The sequence below is a fragment of the Prionailurus viverrinus genome, chromosome E3 (assembly GCF_022837055.1).
Source record: "Prionailurus viverrinus isolate Anna chromosome E3, UM_Priviv_1.0, whole genome shotgun sequence".
NCBI lineage: Eukaryota > Metazoa > Chordata > Mammalia > Carnivora > Felidae > Prionailurus > Prionailurus viverrinus.
The window spans coordinates 924,057-943,430 of NC_062576.1; the positions used below are offsets into that span (position 1 = coordinate 924,057).

At 58.1% G+C, this 19,374-nt stretch overlaps 1 protein-coding gene across 2 annotated transcripts in view; it reads left to right on the forward strand.

The window, feature by feature from the left end:
• Positions 1-19,374, forward strand: part of DNAAF5 (dynein axonemal assembly factor 5) — a 48,462-nt gene that overhangs the window by 929 nt on the left and 28,159 nt on the right. For both annotated transcript variants that reach the window (XM_047838350.1, XM_047838351.1), the window contains exons 2-4: positions 2,172-2,356; positions 10,009-10,133; positions 10,516-10,634. In XM_047838350.1, coding sequence (XP_047694306.1) covers positions 2,172-2,356; positions 10,009-10,133; positions 10,516-10,634 — 429 coding nt within the window. The remainder of the gene's footprint in view (positions 1-2,171; positions 2,357-10,008; positions 10,134-10,515; positions 10,635-19,374) is intronic.

Consider the following 19,374-nt stretch of genomic DNA (forward strand, 5'->3'; position numbering starts at 1 on the left):
TCCTAAATGGAGAGAGGCCGCTTCTCTCATGTTTTCCTTTAATTCGTTCTCCATTATTTTAAGAATTCTAATCTGATCAGTACATTCTCTTTTTCTAAGTAGCTGTTTCTGCAGGATCTTGCCCCAGTTAACTTCTCCTTACTGCCTCAGACTGGGGTGTGGAATGGTTGGAGGCCTCTACTTAGTCCCGTTGGGAAGGTTTCCTGTAGGAGGAAACATACAGGTTGAAGATCTGTGATCTGTGGTCTGGAGGAAACCAGCTTTGAGGAATAAACAACTTGGTAGATCTGAGGAGCAGAAAGGAGGTCAAGATTGCTGGAGGGAAGAAAGGGGGGAAGCTGCTGCAGGTTTGAATTTAGTGTTAAATGCAATGGGGAGCCAGCGGGGGGTGTGGAGAAAGGGCGGGAGAGGCTCAGATTCTGATTTGTTTTTAACGTGTATTTATTTTAGAGACAGAGAAACAGAGCACAAGTGGGGGAGGGGCAGAGAGAGAAGGAGACACAGAATCCTAAGCAGGCTCCAGGCTCTGAGCTGTCCGCACAGAGTCCGACGCGGGGCTTGAACCCACAAACTGGGAGATCATGACCTGAGCTGAAGTCGGATCCTTAACCGACTAAGCCACTCAGGCACCCCAGTTCTGATGTTTAAAAGATCACTGTGGTGCTCAGAGAATTGATCACCAAAGGTGGCAAGGGGAAACGAGAAGGTCAGTTGGGGCGAGAGTTAATCCATACTTAGATGATGGTTGGCTTGGACTTGTGGGGGCGAGCGGTCCGCTAACAGACATGGAAGAAAATGGATGGATGGATGGATGTCGGGCACGGAGCCAGCAGGGTGTCCTGTCGAACTGGGTGGGGGATGAGGAAGAAGGAGGTTTGGGTGGACAGGAGACAAAGAAGAATGAATGAGGCTTCCTTTCACCCCTTGCCATTAGGGACCGTCAAGATTTCCATTGTGAGTCCCAAGTTTGGATTCAAATAGTACAGAATTCTAAGAGAGCTGGGTTTGAGGCTTGGGCTGGAGACAGCCATTGGGAATTACAAGCTTTTATTTATTTTTTTTAAATTTTTTTTTTAATGTTTATTTTTGAGACAGAGAGAGACAGAACATGAGCAGGGAAGGGACAGAGAGAGAGGGAGACACAGAATGTGAAGCAGGCTCCAGGCTCTGAGCTGTCAGCACAGAGCCCCATGCGGGGCTTGAACCCAGGAGGTGTGAGATCATGACCTGAGCCGAAGTCGGACGCTTAACCGACTGAGCCACCCAGGCACCCCAAGGGAATTACAAGCTTTTAACACATTTCTCATTGACCCCCGACCACTTCGCTCCCTGGTCTGTGTGTCAGCCAGGGTGACGGCTTCTGCCTTGCAGCCTTTGCGTGTTCCCTCACTGGATTGTAAGTTCTGGAAGGGTGGGGCAGTGCCTGCCCGCATCCTGGGTGCCCACTCATTTCCGAGCGAGGGACGGTTCCTTGTGCTTGAAGGATGTCCCTCCTCCAAACCCTCTACTCTGCCGATTCCCCGTGAGGACCCTCTCCTGGATCCACACCACACTGGGCAGCGCTAGGTCAATATCCCGCCTTGATCTGAGGCCCTCAGGGTGAAAGAACTCAGCTACAGCATCACCGAAGTAGCCGTCTGTGGTTGCGTCTCCAGCAGCGGCAGAACTGAAGTCTGAACTCCCACACCAGCGGGCCGGCCTACCTGTCAGAGACATCCCAGTTCTGATTTTGTGCGAGGCCCGAACAAGTAGGAAGTGGAGTAGCTTCACCCCAAGTGATGTCGGCCCTGTTCCCTGTGTAGCACCAGCCATCTGGCTTCGAGGCACAGCCAGTGTGGGGACTTGGGCAGCGTCCTCCAGGCTCCATTTCTCTCCTTTGCTTGGCATCCCTCTTGGACACTCAGTGCCACTGCTGTCAGCCTCACACTCTCCTCGTAGCTCCTGCCTTCGGCCGAGAGGGAGTCAAGCCCCTGGCCTTTTCCTTTCGTGCCGTCTGGGCCACACGCCAGTCCTGTGCCTCTCCCGGCGCCAGGGGGCACACACCTGTGCTCGGCAGGCCGGCAGCAGGGACCTGGGTGGGGAGAGGGCGTTCCGGGACACGGGGGGGGGGGGGGGGGCCCTGTCCTCCCAGGAACCCGTGGAGGTAACTGGGTTCCTCCCCTGTCTCACAGACCACTTCCACATGCAGTCGGAGTCCTTGATCGGCCCCCTGATGCAGAGCATCTCACACCAGCACTGGAAGGTGCGGGTGGCTGTCATCGAGGCCACCGGCTCTGTGATCCAGTTTGGCAACGGGAAGTCGGTGGACGACGTCCTCCCTCACTTTGCTCAGAGGCTCTTCGATGACGTCCCCCAGGTAACGAGTTTCTCCTCTAGGTGGTCCGCCCCTCTTCACCGGGAACGCGCTATTTGTAACTTCTTTTTTTCTGTAAAACTCTTACCTGTTGCCCCGAACATCTTGCATCACTCGCCGTCACTGGGTGGTCTTAGTTCACGCCTCTGGGAAAACGGGGAGAGTTGAATTGTTTTAATATGTTCGTTGTTCTTCACTTGGGGGAACGTGGGACGGGAGTATTTCCTCCTTGGAAAACAGTCGAACCGTGTGTAGCGTGTGGTTTCAGAGGCGTCTGTGAGACGCACGTCCATCAAGGCGGATTGATGAACCCCAGCGGTTGGTGAACCAGACCTGTGAGGAGGAGGAGGAGGGTCAGAATTGGTGTGTCGGGGTCATGTTTCTGTTGGGCCTTGGGAACCGCCGAGAGAGAGACAGACCGAGACCAGAATGCTGGCTTTTCTGTTGGCAGAAGTCAGGTTGGAGGCTGGGTCATGGATGTGAGGCCACAGTTTGCTTATAGAATCTGAAGGCCCCCGGCAACAACAAGGGGAGGAGAGCCACCCGCCCCCCAGAGGGAGGAGACGGGGAGGGGATCACTTAGGGGAGGGAGGAGACGGACGAGGGAGTCGCCCGGGGAGGGAGGGGCAGCGGTTGCTGGCGGAAGTCCCCCGAGTGGTTAGAAAGTGCCCCTGCCTGTGGCCGTGGGGGCATGAGGTGGCCCAAGGTGGCCAAGAACTGAAAAGCTGGTGCTGTGGCCGCCTGGCCCCTGCTGTCCCGATGGGGGAGCACTTGTATGCCGGCCCCTCCCCCATTGTCCACACACCGTGTCCTTTAACCCTTCACACCAGCTGCTCGCATGTCCCCTGCGGTCTGGAAATGGTGCTGCACGCTCAGGGTGGCCCCTCCGGAGCTGGCCCCCAGGGCCCAGGTGTGGTGACACTAGAGCGTGTTGCCCGGCACCATCCGGCCGCCTGACCGCAGGCACGCTTCAGTTCCCTTCCAAGTTGCTTTGTTTGGTTTTATTTTTTTACGCAGCTTTATGGAGCTACAACTCACATAGTGTGCAAATCACTCACTTAAACGTTCGGCGTTTTTGGTATGTTATTTTTAGAGTGTTTGGTAAAATACGCGTAACGTAAAGTGGGCCATTTCTACCACTTTTGAGATGGAGTTCGGACGCGTGAAGGACATTCACGACGCAGTGGGACCGCCGCCGTTAACCACAACTTCTTCCCATCGCACCCTCCCCCCTCCTCCCTGCCCCCACTCCCTGCTGCCCGTGAGCAGGACAGCGAGTGGTCTTGGTGGCTCTTCCACCGGGCGACGTGTTGGAGCGGGGGTCACGCTGCGTTCCTCCGTGAGGCTGAGGGATCGCCGTTGTGCGGTGGGCTGTATTCTGTCCCTTCACCCGTCGCCGGGCGCTTGTGCCAACGTGGGGACGCAGGTGTCTGAGCCCACGTTTGCTTCTCTGGGGCCCGGGGCGTAGACCCAGGAGTGGGGGTGCTGGGTCGTACAGTAACTGTCCGTTTAGCCTATTGAAGAGCCATCGGGCCATTCTCCACGGTGGCCACGCGCCTGGCATTCCCGGCGGCGGTGCGCGAGGGGTCCGCCCCCTCCACGTCCCCACGGCGCTTCTCCGGGGTCTGTGTGGGTCTGTCGCCGTCCTGCCGGGTGTGAAGGGGCGTCTCAGTGTGGGCCGTAGGCACGTGTGCACACGTGCACAGAAGGGGCCCCGATGCCTGTTGGGGTTGTGTGGACGGCTTAGAGCTTCTTACCACTTGCTGTTGGATTCCTGAGGAAGCAGAGGGGCTGGGGGTGGCCCCGGCGCCCCTTGGGGACTGGAGGTGCCTCTCGGCAGGATGAGTCTCCCTCAGGGCTCTAGGGGCCAGGACAGAAGCCCCCCTCAGTTGCCCGCCTGTGACGTCCCGCACCGGGGTCCGGTTGTGATGTGCCAGCCACCCAGGATGTCGCTTCAGGCCGTGTCCCTACACCCCAGAGACAGAGAGCCCCTCCCTGCTCCCAACAACCTGTGGGCCGCTGAACTGGGGTGACTGTGGACGCTGGCCCCCCCCCCCCCCCCCCGTGAGCTGGATGGGGTCGGCACCGGGCAGCATGGGAGGTGGGGACCAAGAGCAGAAGCGGGCTCTGCCCCGGGAGGGGGCGGGGTGCTGGGTCGGCTGCAGCCTGGACTGGAGACCGGCCTCGACTGGAGACCTGCTGCGGGAGGCAGGGACGGAGCTGGATCCCGGTGGCAGGCGGTGGTGCCGCCACCCCCGGGACGGCCTCCCTCCCGGCTTGTGCCAGGTGGACTTGAGGCGCGAGGGCAGATGGAACAGCTTTCCTCGAAGGAGCGTGATGACTGCGTACGACAGCTTTGTGTGAACAGTGCTACTGAGTATCAGTCGGCAGCTTCCCGTAAACAGCCTGTTTGTGTCACAGGCCCCGTGAGTGTGGACCTGTGAATGGGGGTCGACAGGTCCCTGTAAACCCTATGGCTGCATGTCAACGGACAGGTCCCTGAGAACGGCACGGCTGTTGCTGCCATCAGGGACAACATTCTGCCTCCTTGCTGACGGAGTTTTCCAGAACTTGGGGCTGCAACTCTTTCTTGTGGTTTAGTATTCCAGAAACACTGTCTGCTATTAAAGCTATCTTTATTTTCGTTTCTTCCCGGTGGGATTTGATTTGCTCTGCACAATTTCCAGGGCCGATCGAGGTAGGATTTCCAATCCAACCTGGAGCTGGCCATCAGCTTTCTCGCCGATGAGGGGCCCTGTCAGCGGGGTGCCCAACAAGTTCCTCGCGGTGAGTTGGTAGGGAAGTCACTGGCTACCCCTTATGTGTCTGCACGGGGTCTCAGGCCCTCGTGGTCCCGGGCTCCGCGGGTGTTTCTGCGGTTTCAGGGGCCGGGCCTCTTGCAGACCCGCGGTCCCGTGGACAGCCCAGGGCTGTGTCCGGATCTCACCACACTCCACGCGGAAGGTGAGGATCTCTCTGCTCCGTAACTTGTGCAAAACATCCCGCAGCTACTGTCTTACGTCTTTTGCCGGACCGTATCCTGGGTCACTACACTGCAGGGCAGGTGGCTGCCAGAAGTAACTTACTAGAGGTGCTTCGCCCAAATTGACCCTTTCGGTCTGTGTGGCCCTCCCGTGCAGAGGAGACCGTGAGGACCCCCGTCTCACGGGTGGGGAAGCGGGGCACAGAGGGGCACGGAGCTTGCCCCGGGGGCAAGGGGGCTCAGAACGTGGGCGGTAGGTCCCGGAATTCCTGCTCTGGAGGTCCGTCACCTCAGGTCTCCGGGACATGTCTGAGCATGTGGGAAGAGGGTGTCCCAGCGCGGCAGGGCTGAGGTGGCTTCCTCTGAAACCCGTCCTCCGCCCACGCCAACCGCGAGGGGAGGCACCGGCTGGGGTTCTGCCCCTGGCCATAGTCCTCCATGTCCTCTACAGCCCTCGGGTGCCCCTGGGGTCAGCCTCATCTTCACGCACCCCTGCGGGTTGCAGGTGATGACGTCTCAGCCAGCAGCTGGGATTGTGTGGGCTCTCCGCGGTCTGGGTAAGATGCGCCGACCCCGTTACGGAAGCGCCTGGGACCTGGGACCTGCCTGGGTGCCGTGCGGGGCCCTGCCCGGGAATGCCTGGCTTGGCAGGCTGGACAGGCTGGAGCTCTGGAGCTCGGCCGCCCCGCCTGCACCGCTGCCGCCGGCCCAGCGGGCATCCAGGCCCGGCCTCAGGCCGTCCCCAGGCCCCCGCCTTCTGCCAGCTCCCCGGTGGAGCAGAGAAGTGGGTGGGCCCTGCCCCGGCCCTGCGAGGACCTCACTGGTGCTGAGGGGTGATGGGTGCGGGGACGGAGCGGTGCCTGAGGAGAGGACGGTGCGCCCCCAGCGGTTCTGGGGACTTTCGAGGCTGTGGGAGGGGATGTGATGAACTACAGACCCCGGGGTGGAGTCCTGCCTCGGGGCACCGAGCGGGTGTCGGAGTCCTGTGTTCGGTCAGAACAGCCTGAGACGGGGAGCCTGTCGCTCTTGTGGAGCAGGGTACTCTCTGGTGGCAGGTCTCGATTTCACCGCAGGAGCGAGAAGATCTGGGACCTGTGCGCAGGGGAAATGGGGTCCCCTTGTGCTCTGCCGTTATGGTGACCTTCCCGCCTTCCCCCTCCGCCTCCCGCCTCATGACCTTCCTGCCTTCCCCTTCTTGCCTCGCGACCTTCCTGCCTCGTTACCTCCCCACCTTCCCCCTCTGCCTCCCGCCTCATGACCTTCCCACCTTCCCTGTCTGCTTCCCGCCTCCTGCCCCTGACATTAAAATGAAAGAAAACTGGCAACAAATACAGCGGCTGTTCAGGTCCAATGCATACTTAGGAAATATTATGTTGAACTTTTCTCAGGATTAAGAACTAAAAATGTTACAGGTTTAGTTGAAACCCTTTCTGCTAATTTTTTTAACTGAATTTAAATACCATATACTTGAAACAGAATTTGCTGTGTTATTAAAATATTGTGTTGAGGGGCGCTTGGGTGGCTCGGTTGGTTAAGCATCTGACTCTGGATCTCAGCTCAGGTCTTGACCTCAGGGTCGTGAATTTGAGCCCCTTGTTGGTCTCTGTGCTAGGTGTGGAGCCTACTGAAAAATTTTTCAAATAAAATAACAAAATATATTACTGTGTTGATACTATTAAAAAAGTGTTTTGTTTTGTTTTTTTTTTAATTTTTTTTTTCAATGTTTATTTATTTTTGGGACAGAGAGAGACAGAGCATGAACGGGGGAGGGGCAGAGAGAGAGGGAGACACAGAATCGGAAACAGGCTCCAGGCTCTGAGCCATCAGCCCAGAGCCTGACGCGGGGCTCGAACTCGCGGACCGCAAGATCGTGACCTGGCTGAAGTCGGACGCTTAACCGACTGCGCCACCCAGGCGCCCCTAAAAAAGTTTTTATTGGGGCACCTGGGTGGCTCAGTCGGTTAAGCGTCCGACTTCGGCTCAGGTCACGATCTCGTGGTCCGTGAGTTCGAGCCCCGCGTCGGGCTCTGTGCTGATGGCTCAGAGCCTGGAGCCTGCTTCCGATTCTGTGTCTCCCTCTCTCTGACCCTCCCCTGTTCATGCTCTGTCTCTCCCTGTCTCAAAAATAAATAAAAACATTAAAAAAAATTTTTTTTTAATTAAAAAAAAAGTTTTTTATTATAAAGATGGGGCTTACTTGAAATGATGTAAGATGCGTAAAATTCAAGGCATTTGGTGAGCACGGGCCGTGATGTGCTGCGGAACGATTTCGCGTGAGACAGTTAATTACACTCAGGCTCTGGACAGAAAGACCCCCAGCCCCCAAGCGTGAACTGCTCAAGCTCCAGGGAAAGGTGACTTCCTCCAACTGCTTTCGAGTCTGGTGGGATGACGAGTGCCATTCTGCTGAGGAGTCGGCCTTATTAGCCTCTGCTGAGAACAGGGTACAGAAATAAACGGGCTCCTTACAAGAGCCGGGCGGTTCACTGGGTCCCTGAGACGCTCCAGTTAAAGGAGAGTGGGACGTTCTCTTCCGTGTTCACGTGCTGTGTTAAGTACACGGCTCTTCCCCCTTGGCTGTCGGTGCCCGGTCTCTCTGGCCCAGCCCCCCCCCCCCCCCCCCCCCCATCTGTAGCCTGACTCGGAGAGGAAGAACTCTCGGTTCATTCTGCTTTTTCTCCTTTAGTTGAAAGATTTCCTGCGGGGCGCCTGGGTGGCGCAGTCGGTTAAGCGTCCGACTTCAGCCAGGTCACGATCTCGCGGTCCGGGAGTTCGAGCCCCGCGTCAGGCTCTGGGCTGATGGCTCAGAGCCTGGAGCCTGTTTCCGATTCTGTGTCTCCCTCTCTCTCTGCCCCTCCCCCGTTCGTGCTCTGTCTCTCTCTGTCCCAAAAATAAATAAATGTTAATTAAAAAAAAAAAAAAAAAAAAAAAAAAAAGAAAGATTTCCTGCTTAGTCAAACTGTTTCTTGGCAACTCTGCTCAGTGCTGTTTTCCTGAGACAAAAGGGGTAATTTTCTTGTCATGATGGGGATCGGCAGGTTTCTGGCGACACCAGCTTGAGGCTGGGGGAGGCCGGCCCTCGGGCTCTCCCAGCTCACGAGGGGAGACACCTGAAGTCTCCAGCCTGCAAAATGCCTGGATCTTGGGGGACATTGCAGTGACTGTCGGGAGAGCGCAGCCGGACGGTCTCCGGAGGGTCCCGGCAGGTCCCTGACCCCCAGCGGCCGGGACACGCCTTCGCTGCAGGGGCCGGCACCCTGGAGTCTGGTGGTCCCGAGCGCCTGCCATCCTGCAGAGGCCCCAGTCGCTCCCCGTGTTCGGGCACCCAGCAGGGTGGCAGGTAGGCCCTCGTCAGACAGGCTCTCGGGCGCCACCAGCTCAAGGCGTTGGCTGAGCTTCGGGGGTCTCGCCTGCTGCTCGTGCTTTTGCCCTGAGGCATGCTGATTCCTCAGGAGTCCCTCGGGGCCCCGGGGTCACGCAGGAGGACCTCACGGAAAGATTGCTCTATGCCACTTCTGTCCTCGGTGGCACAGTCGGCGTGGGCGGCTGTGGGTGTCTGTTTGTAGGTACCGGGTCCTCTGGTCGTAGGGAGAACGTCTCAGATTCTCCGGGATCCTTAGCTGCAGTTTTGACTGTTAATAATTTCACGAGAAGCTCAACAGCGCGGATCCCCAACCGCCCCTCCCTTGGTCGGCCCTGTTTACACGCACGGGCCGCTGGGGTTAGTGAGCCAGGCGCCTGGCCCTCCTGTGCGTCAAGCCCCGCCCCAGGTGCCTTCCTCCCTGGCCGGGAGCCAGCGTCCTGTCCTCCCATTTTGGAGAAGGGAGAGTGAGCTTCAGGGAGGTTGGCGGCCGCAGGGCCCACTCCCAGTGCAGTGCCTAGACATGAGCGTGGGCTGCCCGCGCTGGTCCCCCGACCTGTGAGCGGCGGGGGCGTCACTGCTACGGCACACCCGCCGGGGGACCCTGCAAGCGCAGCCCCAGCCTGCGGTGGGCACGTACCCTGGCCGCCTGCCCCGGGTAACACAGCCCTCGGAGGGCGGCGGTGGCGCTCCCGCGGTCCCCAGGATCGGGCGCAGGCTGGGGCTCAGCCCATCCCGCTCTCCTCCCAAGACGCCAGGCTGGCTGAGTCCCTGCCCCGGGCTCTGTTCTGAGGGAGCTGGGCCTCAGGCACCTCGTTTCTTCCCTGTGGCAGGCAAAGTGGGCAGAGGCCTGCAGGCCGCCTTGGCACACGGCCAGAACCAGAGGCCCCCTGTTGGCCTCCTCAGGAGGCCCTCGCACTCCGGGGCCTGAGGCCTCGGCAGTGTGGCCTCTGCAGGCTGATGTGGGCTCGCCCACGGCCCATTTGAACACCTGCGGTGAGACAGCGCCCAGCCCCGGGGGGTTCCCACACCGAAGGCCCGGCCGGCGAGACCCGTGGGACCTGCTGCAGCCAGCAGAGGACCAGGCCAGAGCCCGGGAGACGCGGGCTCACGCCCACGAGATGGGGCGGTCCTGGCGTTTCCTCCGCCAGCCCGCGGTGTGGACGGCAGAGCCTCTCTGGGACCCCAGGCGGGCGTCGGGCCAGGATGGCAGCGCCCGAGCTCGCTGCAGGGTCTGCGTGGCGGGTTCCCTCTGCACGTCCTGTGCCTGGCTGAAGCCCTTCCCCCCCCCCCCCCTTCCTTCGCGTGCAGGTGCGGCAGGCGGTGACTTGTGTGGTGGGGGGCTGGCTGCTGGACCTGCGGGACCGCTACTCCTTCTTCCACAAGCTGATCCCGCTGTTGCTTAGCAACCTCGAGGACGACATCCCTGAGATCGCGTAAGTACGGAGCTCATGCTGGTGGTCGCCGCTCTGGGCGAGGCCTGGGCCGGCCGGGTGCGGGTCCCCGTGTTTCCGGGACCGTCAGGGGCCCCTCCGAAGTTGTCACTTACAGCAGCGGTGCTGTGTCTGCTGCGGAGTCCCTCCTGGAGCCCGCCTCGTCCCCTCTGTCCTGCTTGCCGTGGGATCGTGTGTCCCACGGGACGCGTCTGCGGCTTTTAAATAGTCGAGAGTTCCCGGTGCTTCGGGCACGTCCAGGAGTCCATCTGGGTTTAGCACCGTGAACAGAGCCGTCAGAAGCCCTTGGAGTTCCCAGCGCCCTCGGGGGCGGACGTGGCTCCGGCCTTCCGCACGCCCGCCTGACGCGTATGTTGTCCCACAGGCTCGCAGCCGCCAGCCTCTGGGAGAAGGTGGGCCTGCAGTGGCAGAGGGAGAACGAAGACGACCTCAAAGATAAGCTGGACTTCGCCTCGCCCCCTCCAGCCCACCACCCCTCGCCAGGTGAGTGTGGGTCGCCCGGGCGGGTAAGGGGTTCTGTGGCGGGGCTGGGGCGCGGGCCCACACAGTAGAGCGTGCTAGAGACCCGGCCCAGGACACCTCCCTGGGGCCTTCCCCTCTGGGCCCGCTGCGGGTGTTGGGGATACGTCAGGCCGCGAAGCCGTGGGCGGCGGCTGCTGGTCGTGGCAGGAATCGTGGAAGCAGGCGGTGCTGCCACTTTACAAGAGGACCTGTGAACTGCACCCAAAGTTCAGTTACAGGGGAGGACAGGGCCCGGGCCAGGGGTGCGCTCAGAACAGAGGCGCCCCCACAGCCTCCCTGCGGTTCCCTGCCACACTGCGAGCACACACGTATCGTCGTCGGCGCGTCCCGGGCACGCAAGCCAGGCCGGGCGGAGCTACCCCCGGAGCCGTCCCTCCTCCCTGCCCCACGGACCCACGTGCCGAGCAGCGCTTTCCGCCGGGGATGCAGCATTTCCTGCTGCGGTCTGTCTGCAGCGCGTCTCCTTCAAACACAACGCTGGCGAGGGCCGCGGTGGTAAAGATGCGCGGTGGGTCGATAGCGGCCACAACGGGGGCTCCGAGGCCGGCTGGGGAGCAGCCCTCCAGCCCCCCAGGCTCCCAGCCCCGTGACCCCCTTCCGGTGTGTGCTTGGCTGGTACAGGGGAGATCACACAGGTCGTAGAAAGGGCCAACTTCAGCGGCTGGCGGGGTTTTTCTGCCTCAGTAAAGCTTGACAGCGTGGCGTCTTTTTAAAGTGTGGCCCTTCGACGTAAAGCTCGCTGTGATTTTATTTTTAAACGCGCCCTCATCGCCTGCGAAGGAAGCCGAGCTCCGAAGGGGCCTTCCTGCCCTCCGCTGCCTGGAGGCAGCATCTCGCCACTTGGCCCGGCGGGAGACCACACTCTGCTTGCCGACGGGCCGTTCCGGCCGGCTTCTCACCGCGGACGGGAAATGATGACCGCCCTGGGATGTGAGGTCGGGACGCCTCCCTCCCCGGCCCTGGGCAAACCTGAGGTTCTCGGCCGACAGCTCCCCACGTGTCACATGGGTCTCCGCCCAGGAGTGGTCAGCCTGTCGCCCTGCCCCCCCTCCCCCGGCTACCCGCGTGCACGCGGGGCCGTCTTCCCGCTGCAGGGACATTTTGTCCGGTGTGGGCGCAGTGCTGGGTCATTTCCCGGGTCACGCAGGGCTCAGGGGCACACAGGCTGGTGGCTCTCAGGCTCCGAGACAGCCACCTTCCAGAGGCTTGCTTCAGTCCCACCGGAACGAGTTTGGGACAAATTCCAATCGTGGTTAGCGGTATGAGCACTAGATTTTGTTAGATTGTTAGCATTTTTCTCCTAAAATTACTTTTTTGTAATTAGACTTTCAAATCTAAGTTTTAAGATTTTTTTTTTTTTTACACCATTTCATACATCAGATTTCACGAGCCACCCCAGGCCCTGCCACCTGCCTCCCCTCGACTCATGACACGGCCGTGAGATCATTTCCGTTTGCACGTTCACCCTTCCCACAGAAGACTCCCTAGGGTGGGGGCCTACCTTCCTGCCTCGGGGAGCATCTCCTTCTGTGGACATGCCTCAGTTTACCTACCGCTGGAGCCAGGATGTTTAGGTCATTTCTGGGTTTGGGTGATTTCGATTAAGGCCTGTCTGAGCACCTGCGTCCCGGTCTCTGCGTGAACTATGTTCTCTCTCGGTTAAGCCCCAGGGAGTGGGTGCTGCCATTCTCTCTGTCTCTCTGTTTCTCGCTCTCTTTCTGTCTCTCAGTCTGTGTCTGTGTGTCTCTCTCTGTGTCTCTATCTTTCTGTGTCTGTCTCAGTCTCTCTCTGTCTCTGTGTCTCTGTTTCTCTGTGTCTCTGTCTCTCAGTCTTTGTGTCTCTCTGTCTCTGTGTCTCTCTCTTCTCTGTCTCTGTTTCTCTGTGTCTCTGTCTCTCAATCTCTCTGTGTCTCTCTCAGTCTCTTTCTGTCTCTGTCTCCGTGTCTCTATCTCTCTCAGTCTGTGTGTGTGTGTCTCTCTCTCTCTCTGTTTCTCTCAGTCTCTTTTTCTCTCTCTCTCTGTCTCCGTGTCTCTCTGTCTCTGGGTGTCTCTCTGTGTCCTCTCTCTCTCTGTCTCTGTTTCTCTGTCTCTGTCTCTCAGCTGCGTGTCTGCGTCCCACCTGCAGGGGGCAGGTCGCTGTTGGTCCTGGTCAGCACACGCCGTGGCATTGGGTCTGCTGTTCGGCCGTCCTCACGGGCGTGTCGTGGCTCTAATCTGACTTCAGCATCTGTTGTGCACTCATGCCCCGTGCTCATCCACGCGTCTTCTTGGGTCGAGTGCCCAGATCTGTCGTCCGGGTTAAATTGGGTTGTTTGTCGTCTTACTGTGGAGTTGTGAGGATTCCTCACGCGTTCTGGGCACGGGCCTCTGTCGGCTCTGTGTCCTGCGCCCCTTCTCTCTGGCCGGACTGCCTTTGGAGTCCCCAGCTTGCCCGTGGCCGGCGGCCCTGGTGGGGCCTGCTCCCCTCACTCAGACTCCCAGAAGGAGACCCCCTCCTGCTCACGGGCCTCTCGCTGTCCCTGACACCGTGCTTCCGTGAGCGGACGGACGGATTTGAGGAGGTGCACAGCTCACTGCCGAGGGACCTGCGTCCTGTCCCATCGGGGTTTGGGCCAGGTGCGCGTAGCATGGGCCATGCTCGTCACCACACGGTTCGCCATTAGCTTGACAAACGCAAGTGTCCTGTTGCGGCACAGAAATACATCTCCACTTTTGGAACCCAGCTACGTCCCGGAGTCAGCCGCTCGCTGAACCAAGAAGTGCAGGTCCGTGCTTGCAGAGGACGTGCCCATCGTCGCGCCCTCGAACCGTGGGTTGGAGTCCCTTCTCCCGGAAACTTTCCTCCTGTGAACACTGCTGTCCTTGGTGCCGCTTGAGCGAAGAGGAAAGCATTTCCTCGTGACGGTGACCGGCTTGCCAGACCTTTTGACGCAAGAGAGAACAGAGTTGGTTTTTCCCCAGCTTAGAAATAAGTAGAGTTCCGTTTGAATAAACACCGTTGTAACGTGAGCGCTTTCACGGTGACGCCCTTCAGGGTTTTCGTGTTCTTTGCGGAGCTCAGACCTGCTCTGCTTGCCTGTTTCGTCCAGGTATCTGGAGAGGTGGCAGTGGTCAGGAAAGTCTCATTGTGCGGAGGAGAGATGGGCGGGCAGGGGGGGGCGGGGGCGGGTTTGCACCGTGTGCAACCAAGCGAGGGTCCGTGGTGCACAGCACAGCCACTTGGAGCCTTGGGTGCTGGGGAGCAGGGGCTCCGGGACACGGGCAGGGTCCCACTGCTCAGAAGGCTGGGCGAACCTGGTTTTCTCCTTATCGGAGGTGAGGCGCCCAGGCCCAAAGCAGGGAGCGGCTGGTCCACGGGCAGGGAGTCAGGACCGGCACCCGCCTGAGCCAGGTTGGGGCTTAGGACACGGGTGTGTGTCCTTGGTGACCCTCCCCAGCCTTCCCGCTGACCGCCGCCCCCTGCACTTCTTGAGGAGGGACGGTCTCTGGTCGACTCTGAGCCGCGTCCACGGGAACCTCGTGCAGAAGCCCGAGTGTCACCCTGCCTGTTTGTGGTGCCTCATAAACCCACACGCGTTCAGGGCAGACCTGGCGGCACACTTAGATACGCGCTTTAAAAAGCCGCTGAGCTGTTTTTCTGCCCACAATTAAATTGCGCTTTGCCTGATGGTGCAAAAGCTAAGCCGACATAACGTTCTGCGTGCTTCTGGCCCAGCTTAGTCAAGGCTTTGTGTCGACCCCTCCTTGAGTTAAAACTCCAGCACGGTGGGGGGCGCTCTGCCCATTTGCAGACCGCGCCCCTCCCTCCCCCAGGATGGGTCTCGGCTGCTGCGTCTGCACCAGGGGCATCACCCACAGGCCTGGCAGCCCCCGGGCACCCACCCAGCCCGATGATAAAGCCCCAGGTCAGCTGGTGGGAAAAACGACCTCGGGATGAATCAAGGACACCTACAGGGAAGACAGAACACCTGCGCTTTGAGCCAGGATTGGAACTTTGACCTCAGACCCAGAGGTCACCACTCCCAGAGCCTGTCTGCCTCCCGTGCGCACAGACTTGACACCCCGCTGGCTCTGACCCTCCTTCGCAGCCCACCTTTACGGTGTCGCCCCCGGAGGCGACACGAGGTTGCCGTGTTACTCCTGACCTTCACGTTTGGTTTCTAGCGAGGTGAAGCAATTGTCTGTGGCCGTCGGTTAATTCTGTTTCAATTATGAAAACAAATTGGCTGTACGAGCGTCTGTCTGGCCTGCTTGCTGTAAGGTTGAGCAAGGCTGGTAACGGCGGCTGGTTCTGTGGGGCCGAGCCAGCACGCCGGCCGCCCTCTGTCCGCTGGAGCTGCCTCTGCACGCCCGGGACTTTTCAGGGACGAGATGAGAAGATAGCGGCTGAGCTGCACTCTGGACTCTGGACATGAGTCGATCACTCAGGCCTCAGGGCGCTTCCCCGGATTCCAGGACAAACAGGAACGCCGACCTCGCGTGGTTTCCTAAGTCAACAGTAATCGCGACGTGGGGAAAGAGAAGCCTCACGCGGTGCTGGTGCGAAGGTGAAAAATGGTGCCGCTGCTTTGGAAAAGTTTGGGAGCGTCTTCAAGTGTTAAACACGCAGTTACCATGTGACCCCGCTGTCCCAACCCAGATGAACCTGCACTTCCCACGCGATCACGTGACCCCACCGTCCCAGCCCAGAAGAATGCTCGACAAGACACGGACGTGCGTGTTCACAGCAGCATCGTTTATAACAGCCCCAAAGTGGGAGCACCCGGGGTCCACCAGCTGGTTCCCGTGTCCACAAGTCGTGTCTGCTGCCACCGTGGAGCAGCACCTGGCCACGAAGAGGAGTGTTCTGACGTGTGCTACGACATGAATGACTCAGAAACGTCGTGTTTAGTGAACGGGCTCGGTCACATGGGCCCTCTAGAAAAGGTGGAAGGGTAGGCGGGGAAAGCTGACTCGGGGCAGGGGAGGGGCTGGCGGCCAGCAGCACGGGGCTCTGTGGGCTGGGGTACCACTGGGGGTAGCCCCTCTGAGCACAGGGCCGCGAGTAGCTTCCAAGGCAGCTAGATCACAGCTCGGCAGCGCCGCGAAGCCCGCAAGGCGTGTCAGGGTTAGCAGGCTGTCGGTGGGTCCAGCGAGCATGTACTGGGGGCTCCCGCCCCACGGTCCAGAAGATGGTGGCTCGACGGCCTCTTGCCCCGCTCAGGGCTCGGTCTCCGGGGATGGCCCTCGCGTGATGGGACTCTGGAGCCGCGGCACACGAGGACGCAGGTGCCGGGGAGGCCCGGCACCCTGGCGGCGGACTGCTGGAGGGGCTGTAGTTTGGGGTCAGGTCTGAGTTGAACATCTGGGACGTGGGCGCTCTGAGGGTAGAGCCAGGTCCGGGGCCGCCCCGGCCACAGGCTGCCACTCGCCCAGGCCCGTTTCTCCCTCACATCCTGTTTACTTCGTTTATATATTCTCCAGGAGGCCACACGGGGGTGCACACACCCAGAGGGAGTGGGAGGGTTTACTTCCGCCAAAGTGATCGTTTTGGAGATGACAGCTATGGAAGCTTCTAGGTGCCAGCTGTTTGAATGTGCCTCACTGTATCCCTGTCTCTGTCTAAGCACAGCCTGGACCTAAATGTAAGGAAAGGACACACCACCTGTGCCCCCAGACCCAGAGGCTCTCCCGGGATTAGAATGCCTGCACCCACAGGTGCTCGCAGAGCCACCGGACGGGAGCCGCCCATGGCCCTGGGGCTGGAGAGCACACAGCACACCACGAAGACCTGCGTGTCCAGAGCGGCCCTGCATGTGCCGTGGGGAGAGCGTGTGTCCCAGAGCGCCGGGAACAGCCAGGCACAGAGGCGTGTGTGCCCTGGTTTCTGGGGCCAGGGGTAGCAGGTGCATTTCGTGTCCCTGGCCATCCCCCCAGGCCGCCTAGTTCATTCTCCCCGGCTACTCGACTGGCTGTTCCGTTTGGCAAATCGAGGACACCAAGGATCAGTCCGTAGATGACGGTGCTCTGTTCCATCTGCTGCTTGAGACCACAGCCTGGGTTCTCCTCGCGTCTTCCACTGCAGCACTGAGCACGAGGACTGTACCGAGACGGGGCGTTCTCTGCCGCCTGGGACGGCAGCCGCCAGCTGTGGGCGGCTACTGAGCACTTGAAATGTTCTTCGGGGACCGAGAAACTGGATTTTAATTCATTTAAGCCTAACAGACTTCAAACGGCCATGTTGGTTAGCAGCTACCAGGCTGGAAATTGCAATTCTAGAGTCTGCAATGGGGTTCAGCCAACTCTTTCTGTGAAAGACCATACGGTCGGTAGATCAGGCTTGGGAGGCCACGTGTGTGCCACAGCTGGTCCACTCGCTGTGGTGATGTCGCAGCGGCCCTAGACAATAGTAAATGAGCAGGCGCAGCCGCGTCCCCCGCTGCCACTCAATTTACAGAAGGAGGCAGCACGCCACATGTGGCTCCTGGACCCCTGGCCCGGAAGAGTATGGTCACTTCTGCTCCATTAACCAGCACAGGAAGGTAGGCTTCACAACACAGATGTAGTGAGGCCCCGTGTTTCTGCGAAAATGCCTCGTGGCCCCTTGTCACCTGCCACCCTGCTTCATGTCCCCTCATCTGACAGGCTTCCCACACTGGATGCATCATTAGGAAGAAAGGTATTTCTTGTTTATTTGTCGTCGGCAAAATTACAGCAGGCTCACTTCAACAGCCAACAAGGAGTCGCGTGGAACTAATTTCCTAATACAGCACGAGCACAGAAAAGTAACCGGGAAGACCTGGAACCTGGAAGTGGGGCCTCACGGCGCATACTGTTGCTTCTCCTAAAACACAGCCTTTGCACTTTGATCTCAGTTTCCTTTCTGCCTTTAGAGTTTTGAATTTTCGTGAAGTTTTCGTTTGAATTCCGGTTAGTTACCGTGCAGCGTAACGTTCTCAGGCGTACAGAGTAGTGATTCACGCTGCACACACCACCTGCTGCCCATCAGAGCTGCGTCCTTTTCCCCGTCGCCTGTTCCCCATCCCACACCCCCCCCCACCCCCCCCCCCGGTGACCAGCCGTGTGTTCTCTAGTTAGGAGTCTGTTTCGCTGTTTCGTAGTTTGCCCCCCCCCCCCCTCTCTCTCTCTCTCTCTCTCTCTCTCTCTCTCTCTCTCCCCCTCCCTCTCTCTTTTTGCCTTTGTTCATTTTTTTGTTTTGTTTTCTTAAATTCCACATGAGTAAAGTCATCTGGTATTTGTCTTTTTCTGACCGACTCACCTTCTTAGCATAATACTCCCTAGATCTATCCGTGTGGTTGCAAAGGGCAAGATCTCATTCTTTTTTATGGCTGAATAATATTCCATTGCACAGATGCCACATCTTCTGTGTCCGTTCATCAGTCAGTGGACACTGGGGCTGCTTTACAGCTTGGCCGTTGTTGATTGCGCTGCTATAACGTGGGGGGCATGTGCCCCTTTGAATTAGTGTTCTTGTGCAGTTACTGAATCGTAGAGTAAGTTCTATTTTTAATTTTTGAGGAACCTCCGTAGTGTCTTCCAGAGTGGCTGCCCCAGTTTGCATTCCCACCAACAGTGCGTGAGAGTTCCCCTTTCTCTATCCTCGCCAACACTGGCTGTTTCTTGTGTTGTTGATTTTAGCTGTTCTGTGAGGTGGTACCTCGTTGTAGTTTTGATGTGTAATTTCCCTGATGATCAGTGATGACGAGCACTTTCTCACGAGTCTGTTGGCATCTGGATGTCGTCTTTGGAGAAGTGCCTGTTCATGTCTTCTGCCCCTTTTTTAATTGCTTGGTTTTTAGGTGTTGAGTTGTATATGGGTTTTTTTTATATGTTTTGGATATTAACCCTTTATCAGATATGTCATTTGCAAATATCTTCTCCCATTCCATAGGCTGCCTTTTCGTTTTGTTGATTGTTTCCTTCACCGTTTAGAAGCCTTTTATTTTGATATAGTCTCAGTAGTTTATTTATTTCCATGGACTCAGGAGACATCTAGGAAAAGGTTGCTACGGACAGCCAATGTCAAAGAAGTTACTGCCTGTGTGCCTGTGTTCTACTGTAGGATTTTTAGGTCTTTAATCCATTTTGAGTTTATTTTTATGCATAGTGTAAGAAAGTGGTCCAGTTTCCCCAGCACCATTTGTTGAAGCGTCTTTTTCACACTGGATATTTTCTTCTGCTTCGTCGAGGATTAATTGACCTATAATCGTGGGCTCATTTCTGGGTTCTCTCTTCCGTTCTATTGATCTGCGTGTCTGTCTTTGTGCCAGACCCATACTGCTGTGATCACTATAGCTTCGTAATACAGCTTGAGGTCCAGGATTGTGACGCCTCCAGCTTTGTTTTGGTTTTTCAAGATGGCTTTGGTTATTCGCGGTCTTTTGTGGTTCCATACAAATTTTAGGATTGTTCTAGCTGTGTGAAAAATACTGTTGGTATCTTCATAGGATTGCATTAACTGTGTAGATTGCTGGGGCCCCTGGCTGGCTCAGTCAGTGGAGTGTGCGGCTCTTGATCTCGGGGTTGTGAGTTTGAGTCCTATGTTGGGTCTCAAGAATACTTAATAAAATCTTCAATCTGTAGATTGGTTTGGGTAGTACGGACATTTCAACAACATTGGTTCTTTCAATCCATGAGCATGGAATGTCTTTGCATTTCCTTGTGTCCTTTTCAGTTTTTTTCGTTAGTGTTTTATAGTTTTC